We start from the raw sequence: 15,475 nt of genomic DNA on the forward strand, positions 1-15,475 counted from the left end.
CCGCCCTCATCCCCGGTACCGCCCGCCCGCCGCGGTGCCGCCTCACGGGGCCGGGCCCGGCTGGCGGAGCGCAGCCCCCACCCCTCGGCCCCGCACCGCATGAACGCCGCCCCGGGGATGCCCAGCCCCACTGCCCGGAGCCTTCCCCAGGAACCCCGCCCCAGGGCTGCCCAGCCGCGCTCGCCGGGCCCGCTCACCACGAACGCCGCCTCGGGGATGCCGAGCGGGCCGCGCTTCCCGCCCGCCGCTGCCGCCGCCTCGCTGCCTCCGGCCGCCGCCATTTGGGAACGGACGGTGCATGCGCGGCGTGCGCCACCGGCGTCATCGCGTCAGCGCCGAGCGGGGCGCGGACACCGCCCATTGGCCCAGCAGCGTGAGGGGGCGGGGCAGGAAGGGAAGGCTCCGGCAGGAAGGGGCAGGCTGCACTATGAAAGGGAAAGATCCGGCAGAGAGGGGCGGGCTCCAATATGTAGGGGAAGCCTCCGGTGTGAAAGGGAAGGCTCCGGCAGGAAGGGGCGGCTCCGGTGTGAAAGGAAAGGATCCGCTGTGAAAGGGAGGTTCCGGCAGCGGGGGCTGCCTGGGGTGGCCGGGGCTGTGAGCGCCTTGCCTGCCCTATCCCGGGAAGGAGATGCTGCCTGACCCACCCTGTGCTTCTGCCTGCGGAGGAAGCGCCCTTGTTTCTAAGCGCAGCTGCTCTGCCTCTCCCGCAGCGTGACAAGCCAAATAGAGCAAACAGGAGCAATGCCTTTAACAATCTACAGTAACCATTCCTAAAGGATCAGCGGAAATGTCTGCCCTGCATTCACACGCACAGGCTGCTCCCGGCCTCACAGCCGGCTCACCGCAGCCCGGCCGAGCCCACAGCTCATCGCTGCTGCCCGGGCCTCAGCTCTGAGATGGAGACCAGCACGAATGAACTAAATAGTCCAAGCTCACAAGTGAAAACAGATCTCTGAAAGCTAAAGAAACAAAAATACTGCTATTAAAAATAGAGTGTTCTGCTGTAGAAAGAAGAAGCAGCTGCAGCACCTCCCTGTCCTTACCCTGTGCAGACCCTCCACACCGCTGGAATGATGATGGCTGGGAATGAACCCAGCTCCAGGCAAACCCAGCCAAGGCTCACAGTGCCCCTGGAGCCTTCTCTGCTCCAATGTAAACACAGAGCTGGAACAAGCCAATTACACACCTTAATTCAGCCATGGCTTATAGGCATTATAGAAAGCCTTAAGCCTGAGAACACAAAAAATGATCACATACACACATGCCTTGCATATGCCAAAGTTTATTTTTTTCCAAAACCTGTTTCATCAAATATGTGGATATGAGCAGTTTTTTAAAAAATGAACAATTTGCATATTAACAAATTGTGAAGTTCCACAATTAAAATATCAACACAGCCAGTCTTGTGCTTAGGCTTATTTTTTAAAAAATTCATAGAACATAAATCCTTAGATTTTTTTCCAGTTTGTGGCTAGTATATTTTCCACACATTCTGTATTCTTATAAAATGAAGGAACTCACAGAAAGGAACATCTGTACAAGAATACATCTGAAAAAAAGCAACCTAAATTATCATAGCTCCTTTTAAATAAATATCCAATAAAAGGCACAAACCTGTTATGGGAGAAAACATAACATACAAAACAAGACCTATTAAATAAATAAAGTGTGGGTTGGGGTGAGGGAAATCTGTTCCAGCACCTATTTTGTCATTGCTCCAAGATGAGATTCCAGCCAAACATTTGGTAAAGGATTAAGCTTAATCACAAGGATACACATCTGAGATATACTGAAAGATTTGACGTTACAATTCCTGTTGTAACTGTACCAGTTACTACAATCTCTTTAAATAGATGGTCATGAGAATCTGCATAAAGTAGTGATGCAGAAATGTACAGATCAATGACAGGTCAGATACATCTTCAGAGTCATAGCAACAGGTATTCTATAGTCCTAGCTATCAGTAATGTATAAATGATAACATGTACAGTTTCCATTGCTCAAAAATATAATCTTTTCAATGGAAATAAATGACTGATACAGTGCCTTTAGATGTTATCCTTACAATACAAACTACCCCAAACAAAGTTTTCCTTTTTATGTACAAATTAAGCACCGATCCACAGTGCATACTATTCTAATTGTAACCCCCCCCCCAATCCCTGCCACACATCAAAATATCCAGCTGGGGATAGATACACCCTGTATTCAATCTTGTAGTCAGAAGTTCTGTTGTTACTTTTGTGTGTGTGGTTTTTGCTGTTTGCTTTGTTTTTTTCTTAAACAAAAGTCCATTTGTTATTTTACCTACAAATATTCCACCACTATGTGCACAGAACAGATTTTTCTAGTACACATGCCCAAAATTTATTTTAAAAAAATCAATAACTTCTTGGAGGCAAAGTCAAACTATATCTAGAGATCATTAGAAAACCCCAGTTATTTAGAGGTACATGTTCAAGTCCAAGAGGCCTCACACAATCCACCTTTCCCAAGTCCCTCAGAAGCCATCCAATGCATGTTCCATGACAGCCTGCCTGTAGCAGCACCAGCTCCCAACAGTGAGGCTCAAGTGACCCACTAAAGTACAATAATGCAAAGTGTACAGCACAAATCAAAGTCTTCCTCCTTGTTCAGACAAACATGGAGAGACATCTTAGTCATCAGCTTCCTGAAGTATTCAGAACATGACTGTGATCCAACGAGTCAGAAGAAAAATCACATTTATATACATCTCTCTTCACTCCTCACAACTGCTGTTAGCAGTTTCTGCAGGCTGGTACAGTCACCCTCAAGAACAACCCTGGTGTTCAAAGTGGGGTTTTTTTTGTGGAGAACAGCCATAAAAGCCTTGACAGCATCCTAAGTCCTTGGTTTTCACTTCTCATGTATGTTATTTAAACACATACTCTGCCATTTTGTGTGTTCCAACATATGCACAAGAGTTGGGCAAAACCCAGTCCTGTGCACTTGTGTGCAGAGACAAGGTACAAAGTGATCTTGCTTCACAAGGATCAAGCTGTAAGCTGTGTTTCAAAGCAACAAAAGAAGGTAGGTTATAAAGTTCTTAAAACATACTTTGTGGCTGTTTCTCCTTTTTTAATACTAATAAGTTGGTATCAGACAGCTTTGCTATAAGAAAGCAGACCAAAAGAACCATTAAAAGATCAGAGCAAATCAGAAGTAGTGCAAGCTGTTATCCAGTACTAAATCCATTTCTGAGCCAGGTATATTCCAGATATTCAGAATGCTCTGAAATAAAGTTATAACAAATATATACTGCTTGCCAGGCATTTATTTGCATATTTTATTAAAATAATGTGTTATTACTTATACAACTCAGTATAAGAAAGAGACCCAACAGCTTACAGTGCTAGGAACTGCCTGCCTGTAGCACTCTCACTTCTGCCATTAATGCCCAGACATTTATAACTACATGGACTGATCTAATTTGAACACAAGACTTTTGACTGCTGAATGAATCTATGGATTTCACTATTTTTTAAATAAACAGTCCCCTCAACACAACGACCCATTCTAAATGGCATCTATTCCCTCAGCATGTGGAGGGCAACTATAGGCACTGAAGAACTCATTGGCTTAAAATTGTACAATTGTTCAACCCAATAAAGGTGGATTAAAGCTTGAAGCCCTTTGTAATTCAAACTTGAGCATTAAACTACCATATACTGAGTCCAAATCCTTTCAAAATCAATATACATCAAGGAATATTGAGTTTTAAATTTCTGCAAGGTTTCATTTTCCAGGAAATCAGCAGTTACGGATTTCAAGGGTTGAGGAGAGGAGTTTTATTTTGCTACTTTTGTATTAATTCATTGGCAAAATATTTACCATAGGGTTAAGAAATACTACTTTTGCACTCTTTGGACAGAATTAAGCATTTTGAAAAATAGAAGGGTTGTTCTCACTCTGAGGAATGTGCTTTATTTAGAAGTTCTCTACAGGAGAGTTTGACAAGATTCTCAGGCCTATCTGCATTTATGGCGAGAGTGAGAGATATTTCTGCAATTACAGACTCTCCCAAAAGATAGAAGACATACTATGCTGGAGGTCTATTGTAACAATAGAAAACTCAGCTTTAATATTAATCATTATTAGAAGCAATTTCACAGGAGAGCTTTTCATTGCATTTTGCCACAAAACTTCTGGAGGAAAGGTTCCCACTTTTATCTACTTAATTATAATTAATGGTTTTTTTAATGCTATCACTTTTTATCAGACAGTGAAAAATACAAGATAAGGCATTTTTATAGCCAATTTCAGTTCTGGAGGAAGATTCTTAAGTACAAAATATGTTCCAGAAGTCTGTACACATCTGACCCATTGTGAACAGCAATATTTCATAAATTAGTTGATTTTAAAGATTTTCCTCTCAAAAAGAGTCCAAAGAAACATAGCATTTTTACATTGAAATTACTACAGAAGAAAAAGATTACTGCAGCATCAAAGAAACAACTATCTAAAAGTTTACATGTATTTACACATTTAAAAATAATTATTTTTATATGGTTTACAACTAGGTTCTTATTCCAAAAAAGAAGCACAAGCTATTCTCTACAGCTGGATAATTTCAAAATAGTTGCCAGTTCATGAGTGTCAGCATGACTGCAGGCTTTGAGTATTTTGACCTAATGGACTTTAGAAAGAAGAGTTGGCTCTCCTGCCTCTCTGCAGTTATCAGCAAGGCTCTCAGAGTGGGGCAGGGCTGGGGCACCGACAGACCCTGGCTCCCCTGGGCCCCTGGGAGGTGCCACCTGCACAGAAGGAACCTGGGAAGTGCAGCTGCTGGAGCTGCATGAGCTGTTCTGGAACACTCATTTCCCCATGTCCATCACACACTTGCAGCCTTGCAGCTGCTGGCTCTTTTTACTTAGCCCTGTAATACTGACATACCAATGGAGCAATTTATTATTTTTACTATGTCTGTGTAATATGTGTCTTGATGATTCACAGCATTTCAAACTCACATTTAAAGTTTGCAAATTACTATAAGTTATTCTACTGTGAAAAAGCTGTCTGATTTCACACAATGTTGGCCTTATGATAATGCAAGCATTGCTCTATCAGAGTATTTATTAGAGCACATAAAAATTTTATTGCTCAACTTGATTTTGTGTTGTGTCTTGGTTACAGCAGCCACAGAATTTATGAATAAAATAAATAACTTGACATTCTCAGTCAATTCCTAAGGTAATCCACTGATGATTAAGGTTGTAGAGCAATCATGTAACCTTCTCCTTGATTTTGAACATGGTAATCCAGCTTGCACCTTCTGAGTCAACCTCAATAAAAATACAGTTTTCTGCTGAGCAGTTAAAAAGAAAAAAATAAATCAGGAAACAAACATGACTTCACACTGCAGTGACTGTTATAAACAAGAATCTCTAAAGCATTGCAGTTCAAAATAATATTGTATTATACAGGGAATAAGCAGTTGCCCTGTTCAGGAATACATCATGGAAAGATTGAAATTCAGTCTTTTCTTTTTTACCAGTATTTGGTTGTTGTCACATCTTGTTGCTTTGGTGGTTCTACATAAACTGTATCTGTGAAACAAAGATTATGTATTAATGCCACTTACGTAACAAACGCTTTCCCAGTGTTTTAGAATAAAGAATCTATTTGGCTGCTTTGTTACTTTTAAGTTAAGTCTATAGGCTTTGGCACTTAAAAAAAACCCAAAGAATATTAAGACCAATGTATTTGGATGACAAGAGTAAAGTTTCTCCAGCTTGAATGATCTCTTGTCCATGCCTTTTCCCCTCCCACATCACCTGATCCTTGAAGAAGCTTCCAGCACTGCTCTGGTCAGCATGACTAAATCAAGTATCCAGCTAATGTCATAGGGAAAATAAAACCTACATACCTTCACCACTCCTGTTTATTTAATACTGAAACAGTGAGAAGTAAAAATCTGATTTTGATTTTCTTCCTTGCTTCCTGCAATTCCATCACCTGAATTTGCCTCCTCACCAGAAAAAACTGCTGCCCTTGGGGAACCCCTCACTTGCACATGCAGAAATACACCTGCAGCCTTTCATGAAGCCTTTGGTTGTGTTTGCAGGGCTGAAGTTTCAATATTAACAAGATTAAAGAGCACTGCTCACCTGAGTTTCAGAAACAGGTGCAAAAGGATTTGTTGGCCTTAGACCAGGCTGTGTGTACATCATTGTCTGGGGTGCCATCAAAGGAGCAGCTCCAACCTGAGGAGGTACCTGTGAGAAAAACAAAAACCCCACAAAACTAAATATATAAAATGCAAACTACTTCCACAAGATACATCTTTTTGCATTTGAAGTATAGTAGAAAAGAAAAATATAGACACACACAGAGAATAAAGTCAAAGCTTTTAAAAACCACTGCCATATCAACCCCAGAGTCATCTCTGTCAATGCAGTATGAGAAACATACCAGGTTTCACACACTATTGCCAACACATGTAACGTGCAGGATGGTTTGAACATCATAATTCATGACATGAAACCCACTGGTAGAGACAACTCAGTTTTCAGGAACTCAAAACAAATCAAGCTTCTTACCATTCCATATACAGGCACTTGAGGTGTGGTCAATGGGTATGTGATAGGAGCAGGTACCTTTAAACAAGAAAATTTTAAATTTCAGAGAAACTCATGCAAACTTAGTAATAGACATACAGAACTTTGAAAACTACATATTTTTCAGTACTAAAAATAACCAATGTATTTACAAGAAATTGACTTACATATGCAGGATAGTGTACTCCATTCTGGCATAGCAAAAGGATAAGATAGAAAATTATTTAATAGGTATTCATGCTGGAAATTCTAACTAAGGGATGGATTCAAGTCCAGTACCATAACAGTTTTTAACTATGCTCACTTATTAAAACCATTAAAGTGTGGGGAAAAAAGTGCAATGACAGTAACATAAATTAATAAGCTTAGAAAGTTACCACTAGTACAATTTACAGCAAAATTAGGAATTTTACTACACCTAGCCAGATTTGAGCATGTTGCTTGCACAAGCATGCGTGTGAGAAGCTTTTAGAGGGCATGGCATGCAATGCTCCTTCCTCCCATTATTGGAGAAGGGCATAGGAAAAAAAGCCAAGAAAGCCAGTGACCATCTGGTTTAGGAACTGAATAGCAGCAGATGTTTAGTCAGGTTGGTGTTGCCCACATACTAACATCTGATATCAGCACATGTCACAATATGACAAAAGAGAAATGAAGAGCATTTTTAGCCTTATATCAGGTTACATTCACAGCCCAGCAATTGATGTGATTCCTAAGGCCATGCTGTGTGAAGCTGTGCTAAATCCACTGAATCCCAGGTGCTGGTTAAACCCCTGGCTATGGGACAGGATGCAGTGGTTCATGAATTGGAGGGTGAGCTCTGAGGGCCACAGGCCAGCCAGGACACTGCACTCTGCACTTCTGGGACACACATTTTAAAGAGCTCAGAGCTGAGCTAGATCTTTACATCAGTAATTGTTTGGAGCTCCAGGAAAATGCATGACCAGACACCTGGCATAAAACAGTCAAATGCTTAGACCTGATGAACATATGAAATAAAACATAACTTTAAATCCACAGTGATCAATGGGTACTAAGGTATCCTCTATGTTCCAAAAATAAAAATGCATCAGCACTCTAACAACACATTCTAGAGCACCTAGAGGGGATAGAGAGATTGTATGGTCTCAAAAAAATTTCACATGAGAGTGCAATACAACTGTGCCCTCTCACCAAATTTTTTAGTTTCATTTTTGAGTTCAATACTGGATTTAATATTGCATTCAACTTCTCTAATTCTGAATGAGCATAGTCATAAGACAAGGAAAAGAGGCATTAAAGGCAAAACTATGGTTATTGCAAAATTAAGTCAGACAGCAGTCCAAAATTCACAGGACATGTGGTAATTATCCCAGTTGTCTGTGTAACTGAGATGAACATCTACTTCCCTCTAAGAGCTCTATTTTAGAAGTGATTCATATTTCTATGAATATAACACAGTTGAAAAATCTTCTTAAATCATAGAAAAGTCAGTTGCATACAAATACTCCTCCTAGAAATGAAAACTCTTCATTTAAATAACTATAAAAGATACACTTAACATTTTCTACTGTGTTAAAAATATGAAGTTGCTGTTGAGCATTACCAAAAGTCCAAAGTGCTGCTTGACCTCATTATTGGGGTGCCTTGCAGGGGTTGCAGCAGTGTTTCATGATAAAACTGAGAAAGGAGCAAAGACTGCAAGGAACTGCAGTTTTGCCCTTAAAACACATTCTTTGGATTCTTCAAGGTGAATTTTTGCGTGCACATCTGCGTGTCAGGGGGAATGGGAGCATCTCAAACATGCACATCAGGAATTTTCTGGACTGAGATGATTTGTTTCAATCCCAAAAGAATTTATGAACTCAGACAGGTAATCCACCCTTCACTTGAGATGTAAGCCCTTAATGGACAAGTTTTTCAGTGAGGGGAAATAAATAATGCTAAAATCTCTACCTCATTCAGCAATATCCTATGATCCTGCAAGCATTCCCTGCTACCCCCAGTCTTGTATCAAATGCCTTTGAATTTTAAAATTAAATTTAATTTGAAGTGAATGCAAGCAGAGAAGCAGCATTTGCTAGAATGAAGTGTGATTTCACAGTACAGAAATTACCATGTGTGGAATAGTGGGTAAGGGAGTCGGGGTCCACGTGGTTGATGTGCTTGTTTTTGCTTGCCAGTTTGTTCCACCAGTAAGTTTTTTCTCTGTAGGCTGAGACCACTGCATATCTGATCTAAAACGAAGCCATGGTGTTAGTTTTCATGGAGAGGCAACAGCTACAGTAAAACAACATGACAGGAAACCCAAACATCCCTTAATGCATGCACACAGCTGAAATCTATGAAGAAGCACTCAGAATTTCAGTAATTACTTATGTATCTCTTCTCCAGTAAGCATGAACTCTGGGGCTTCTGTTTGTGTTAAAGGTGTTGCACTGTGCATTTAATGATTACCTGGAGTTTGATGTAACTTTTATAGTGTTTCATAAACATAAAAATACTTCAATAAAAATACAGCAATTGCAAAACTAATTAAAGTGATTTTCTTTAAAAGTTAAGGTTGGCCACATTGTGTTGACTAACCACAAACACACTGTGCCAATGCACTTCTCAGTTATTTTGGATTGTTTCAAGAGATGAAATTCGTGCCATGTTCGTGCCAGAGACTGTTAAATAGTCACCTGAGAATATTCTAAGTACATATACATGCATACATATACTTACTTTTTGGATGGAGTTCCTCCAAAGCCAAGATCTATCAGGGAAAAGAAGCAGACAAAATCCTTAAGCATTTTAATTTGAGAGGAGAAAAAAAAGCTTATTTTGCTTTTAGTAAAAATGGGAAAGTAAATTTTAAAAGCTTCACACTTACTTCCTACTAGATTTGCAAGTGAAGAATCAAGGTCATTTGCTAGAATTTTTCCACTTTGCTGGCTGGCTACAGTGCCTTTTTGATTTTGTGGTGGTACTGTGGGTTGCAATACATCATCTAGAAAGTTAAAACCTAAACAAAGAAAATAAAAGCAACTGTTACCAAAATGGTTACACTACATTTAATAAATGATATCTATAGGCCAGGGAGGTATTTTCTTTACAGAGCACTAAATTGAGTATATGTGAAGGTACAACATTATGGAATTATTTAAGACTTTGACAGAAGTATAGTATAACTTCTTATTTTTTATGGAATACTATATTGTACCTACTAATCTAAAAGAATCTTTAACTGTATTTTAACAATACTTTGCTACACAGAAGAGAAAGACTGTAACTCAGGTATTCTTCAAGAAACACACACAACCAGTTCTGCACTTGTGCAAGTGCTGTGCCTCTGGATGGAATCAGAGGGAAATCATCACCACGTATCAAGAGAAAGCACAGAAGAAAAATGAACATGAGCTTACCCATGAGGAGAATCCAGTGGGCCACAGCCAAAGTTTGTTCCCCCAGAGAGAGAGGAAAGAGTTATTACACAGAGAATGAAATCAGTCCAAGCTAATTTCAAAGTAAATAACTAACAATTGAACTGGTTGCCTCTTATCAGCTCATAATCACCTTGCAAATATGTAAGTTAATACATTTCCAACTGCAGTAGCAATTATGCTAAATTGTTAAGCAATTTTTGCCTGTAGGGTATAAATTAGTCATAAGGTAGTTTTTACCACTTGCAGTCCTGTACTCTGGTGCTGTAGATTTTCCTCCAAAAACAGCATCAAAATCCACATTAATTGTTGAAGAGGCAGTACTTGGAGAAGCTGAATGAAGAGGAAAACCTGAAAAAAAAAAGCAGAGTAATGAAATACACCCATGAAGTAATATCATTCATTCTAGTGAAGCCAGAAAGTTTTAAAAAATGGAAAGAAAAAAAAATCCAATTACCATCAACAGTCACAGGATGATACACAGAAGCATATGTTGGTTTATGACCACTAAAATCATCTTTGCAAAAAGAGAGAAGAAAATAAGATCAGTTTTAAAGAGAAAAAGGAAGAGGGAACCCAACAATTAAGTCTGCAGTTAAAAATTAGGAAATTTTACTACTATAAAAAGTTTTTTTTTTCTATTTTACAGATTTAAAAAGCCAAGTAACTCCTGCATTCCCCATTACAAAAGAGAAAGGAGGCTGCAGTTTGAAAGATATCAGCTGCAGGTCTTAGGAAGTCTAGACTGGGCAAGCAGAACAAAATAACAGTTTATTTCAACTACAGAAATAAACATTTAAGGAAACATAATTTACTACACCTGGAATTAATGCACCATTTTCACTTGTTAATAAAAAGTGAAGATTGGCACATAGCACAAAAAGATTACATGGCCCACATTATCAGCATTATCACCTCCACTTGCAAATAAATTACATGGGGTTTGGTTTTGTTACCACTAAATAGTTCCACTGTTTGTTTGGAGGAAAAAGAAGAATTGATGAAAGGGGTGGCAGATTTTACAGCTTCTTCAACTGGCTTCATGTCAAAGATGTCCAGATGAGGTGGAGAACCAACACAACCATTTGAAGACGAGAAAGGACCTTTCAGATGCAGAAGTGAAGGAAAGAATACAGAGTACAAATAATGGAAAAGAAAAACAGACTGAATGATTGAATATGAGAATCTCTAGACAAAGTCAAATTGTAAATATTCTACCTATTGATCAAAGTTAGATACAAATCTTAGATAGATATTATCTAAAGACAAATCTTAGATACAAAGTTTTAGTTTCAGATAAAAATCTTAACAGCTCTGTTTAGGGAAAATAATCCTAGTATTGACATAAGGTGGGAAGGGGAGAATGACAGAACATATATCAAAGAAGTTAGATACTACATTTTTGGCTTCAATAATCTACCTTTTAAATAGCATACGAGAGTATCAATTCCACCTATTAAAATACTAACATTTACCATGGTGTTATCACTGCCTTCTTTTGGCATTTAAGCCATTTCTCTGACATCTAACCTGACCATTCTTTGGAAGGATGGGTGAATAAACTGGGGTCCACAGCTTTTTTACAAGAACTCTGAAATTACCAACACCTTTTAAATGAGAAGTATATTAAATATTGCTTAATTAAATGGAAACACTATTCCAGGAGCTTCTCAGTTACACCTGCTAAGGTTTTATTTGCCAGTGTTTTTAAACTTAGATCTTGAGTTAGATTTCTTTTCCCTGTCCCCTTTATTGAACAGTTCTGCTCCTTTGTTCCATCAACACTAATGCTATGTGTTCAAGGAAGTTGGTCAGAATTTTCAGATTATTTACTTCATATTTTGTTATGAATGTTTGGATGCAAAATAGTTAAGGTTTAAGATGCAGATTCAATTAAGTATGAACCTTGTATTCTAAGAATTCCCTTATCATTTAGACAGTCAAATCAAGGTATGAGCTCACCTCCCCAAGCATTGCTTGCTGATGTTGATATAGCTGGAGTACTTTGCACAGTTGGAACAAATGCAGGCTGAAGATCAAAAAGATCACTAGAAAGGTTGGGCATGCTGGATAAGAAATGAGAGACAGAGAGAATAATATAAAGATATGTAACAGGCATTGCATTCTTGCTTTTATGAACACTCCTACCAATCTCATTTTCTCTTATTTGCTAACAGCCCATCAACAACAGTGATACAACAAACTGGTAATTAAGCACTTACTGACAAAATTCCTGTGGGTACACCAAGAAAACATCAGCAAAAGGTACCTGAGAGGTAACCAGGATCACAGTGTTGCAGTTGATTGTGGAGCTACAGGTCAGTGCAGTAATTTCTGTTTCTTTTGGAAAGCAAAGTATCTCTCACCTATTTGTTGTGGGTGCTGGTGCAGCAAAGAGATCAACAGCTACAGTGGTATTCACACTTTTTCCTGATAAAGTGCTTGGGGATGCTGATGTGGAAGTGGAATTTGATACTACAGAGATTTCTCTTAATCGCTGCTCCTGCAAGGTAAGAGAGACAGTTGGCATTTTAGTCTTATTAATTTGTTAACATTTCAGTCCTGGAGACCTTTACAAAGAAGAAAATTTTAATTACGGTCTTAATAAATAAAACATTTTTTCTTCTGTAAAGTCCTAAAAACAGAAAAATAACTGAAGTTAGAGATAAGGGTATTTGTCTTAACAAAAGTACATAAAAGTCAAGATGAGACATGATGTTTTAAATAATTATTTTTTAATCTATATCTGCCTAGAAGTAAATCACTTCTAGTCAAGCTACACATTCCAGGTTCCCTCCACAGTCACTCAGAGAAACAGCTCAATGGACCTTTGTTCAGGAAGGCTCATCTCCCTATTTCATGAGTCCCTTCATGGTCCAATTCAGATGTTCAGCATGACAAGGTGCAACCCAATAATAATGTAGCAATGTAACAGCCTTGTTCAAATTAATTTCAGGTTTACATCCCTCACTACTTCTAGATATGTTCACTGCATTTTTCAAGCACAGGTGTATGTTTTACACAGCTCACACTCCTCACATTAAACACTGAGTGACCTTGCAAACTTCATCACCATTCACTATTTATCCAGCTACAAAAAATCTTTGAATACTAAACTTGATAAAAACATCCTACCTTAAGTGCCTGCAGTCTAACTTGCTCCTCCTCCAATGCCTGCTGCTTTTCTTTCTCATCCATCCTGCTGAAGGACATTCCTGTATTGGCAAGTGTGGAAACAGCACTGGAGAGGGCACTGGCTCTAAAAGGAGCAAGAATTTTTAAAAATATTATTAAAATATTAAAAAACCCACAGTCAGGTATACATCACTCAGTTTGATCATCAAGTGCCTTATCTAGTCGTGTGTCATCCTCTTTCCCAGTCACTTTTTCCTTTACTCTCTGGTACACAAGAGCAGACACCCAAAAACAGTTTGGTGACAGAGGCACAAGTGCACAGAGTGACTCCCTCGAGTTTCAGCAGGTAGGAACAGGAAAATGTGGAACACAGCAGTTGTCTTTCCTCTTTAAAGTTATCTAGACTAGACTGGAATGTTATTCTAATGTCAGAGGCACAGAAAGTTTGTTTGTACACTGTGTAACAGCAAAGAAAGCACATGATTATACACAGGAACAGAATATTGTGGCAGTGAATCCTTAGATTCTTGAAAAAAATCATCTGAGGGGAAAGACAGTAAATTGGGAACACAGCTCAGCCCGATACATTTATCAATATTTACCAAGTTTCTGTGGGACAAAGTCTATGCCAAAAGAGATCTCTCATTATTCAGTCAGAAATATTTTCATTCATACTGATACTGTACTTGACAGAAAGAACAACAATTTCTTTCAGCACAACCCATCTAAACTAATTTGGCTATTCTGAAGAGGGGCTGAAGAACTTTTAGGAGAAGGTTAAGATAAATTCATGGTCTGAGAGGTAGACCATGATTATACAAACAATAACAATTCAGATAAATACCATCCTATCTCGGGTAAGAAGAGTATCAAAATCCAAACACCTTATAAATGTTACAAGTCAAAGGACTTCAAAAAAGTAGAAGCTAAAATGAGTAATATACAAGATCTCAGCTCAGTGGTTTATTACAGCATAATCAGAAGTCCATCTGAGACACAGGCAGACATACCAATATTTCAAATGTGGCTAAGCTATCAGACTATTACTCACTAGATGCTTCATTTATATCTCTAGGAAGATTCATTCAGCAGTGAATAAAAATCAAGAATAGCACACGACTGAATCCTGAGAATTGGTAGAATGACACTGGCAGATCTTAAGTACGGGCACTGTTGTAATTCATTGGGTGCTCACCTGCTGGCAGCAGAGACTTCCTTTGTTTTCTTTCCCTCCACAGAAGCCAAATGCTGTTCCAGTGCCTCCAGCAAGCTGCTGGGTGCCTAAAATTAAAAGTATTTACAAAACACTGCTTCTATCAACACATCGTTGTTTAGCACACAGATTGTTTTTAGTTGGTGAGAAAACCAAACAAAAATCTCGCACATCAGTAATGCCGCCTTTGGGTTTTGCTGCCATCCTACACACCCAAATTCCATCTACTCAGTGGGGGTTCCTTAAAAGGAGTGGGATCACAGGGGCAGGAGGGAAGGATTCCCCACAGTGGCTCTGCTTCTGTGCATGCAAGTCAGATTCTTGGTTTTGGCAACAGTATTTGCTGTGTTAGAATTAAATGAATAACCCAAGCTGATGAAGCACTACTCCCTTAAACTCACACAAGTCCACAGACAAAGACCTGGCATTTTTAATATATTTTCCCAAGTAACAACAAAAACCCAGTGACTCTCCACTCAAATATTTACAGTTAAAGGCTTGCAGTAGAAACACCTGACAACAGCAGGATGTTAGGTTTGATAAAACAGGGAATCAAATCCAATCTGATCCCAAGGACACTACTGCAGATTGAGTAGCTATTCAACATGTAACTGTACAATAAACCAACTCAATTATTCTAAGTGAAAGAAATCCTACAGATTTAGATGAAGGGAATGTACCTCTAAAATGTAAATCTATTTGCCAGCTCAGTCCTCCTCACTTGGCAGGGTTTCAGAGACATTAAGCCTCTCTTACCTCTTGCCAACTTTCAGGAGGTAGAACAGATATAACAGGCATTGTTTGGAGGAAAAATAAACTTGCCCTTGCTAGCCCTTCTGTACCAAAAGCTAGAACAAGGCATTTCCTGGAAAGAGGAAAATATTGTTCACACAAGGCTTTGGCAGGCAAGCTCCCCTTTGAAATACTGGGCACAATTCTACCTTTCCCACTTTCATTGAAGGCAAATTCAAGCTAGATTAATTCAGAGATGAAAAAAAAATCAAAAACCAAACAATCAAAATAATCCTATAAAACTGCTTGTCTCAAACTGAAGACCTGAGCTTATATTTCTTAAGTAGAGCAAGGTAAGCTAAGACAGTGTAGTCACCTCACCCCAGGTCATGAATAAATTCAGCGTTCGACCC

General features: G+C 39.0%; 1 protein-coding gene across 7 annotated transcripts in view; it reads right to left on the bottom strand.

Moving 5' to 3' along the window:
• VBP1 (VHL binding protein 1) overlaps positions 1-15,475 on the bottom strand; it is a 39,312-nt gene that overhangs the window by 9,054 nt on the left and 14,783 nt on the right. Inside the window, exons 9-23 of one of the 7 annotated variants that reach the window (XM_064713332.1) lie at positions 14,313-14,398; positions 13,118-13,241; positions 12,349-12,485; positions 11,945-12,048; positions 10,939-11,085; positions 10,440-10,499; positions 10,223-10,333; positions 9,433-9,549; positions 9,285-9,315; positions 8,674-8,794; positions 6,746-6,769; positions 6,561-6,617; positions 6,129-6,236; positions 5,513-5,567; positions 1,265-5,326 (exon numbers count right to left, since the gene is read on the bottom strand). In XM_064713332.1, coding sequence (XP_064569402.1) covers positions 5,553-5,567; positions 6,129-6,236; positions 6,561-6,617; positions 6,746-6,769; positions 8,674-8,794; positions 9,285-9,315; positions 9,433-9,549; positions 10,223-10,333; positions 10,440-10,499; positions 10,939-11,085; positions 11,945-12,048; positions 12,349-12,485; positions 13,118-13,241; positions 14,313-14,398 — 1,242 coding nt within the window. In that variant the 3' untranslated portion in view covers positions 1,265-5,326; positions 5,513-5,552. Of the gene's footprint in view, positions 1-197; positions 315-1,264; positions 5,568-6,128; positions 6,237-6,560; positions 6,618-6,745; positions 6,770-8,673; positions 8,795-9,284; positions 9,316-9,432; positions 9,550-10,222; positions 10,334-10,439; positions 10,500-10,938; positions 11,086-11,944; positions 12,049-12,348; positions 12,486-13,117; positions 13,242-14,312; positions 14,399-15,475 lie in introns of those variants that run through there. The other 6 variants (XM_064713331.1, XM_064713337.1, XM_064713333.1 and 3 more) reach the window with 6 other exon arrangements.

Source organism: Zonotrichia leucophrys, chromosome 4A (assembly GCF_028769735.1).
Source record: "Zonotrichia leucophrys gambelii isolate GWCS_2022_RI chromosome 4A, RI_Zleu_2.0, whole genome shotgun sequence".
Lineage (NCBI taxonomy): Eukaryota > Metazoa > Chordata > Aves > Passeriformes > Passerellidae > Zonotrichia > Zonotrichia leucophrys.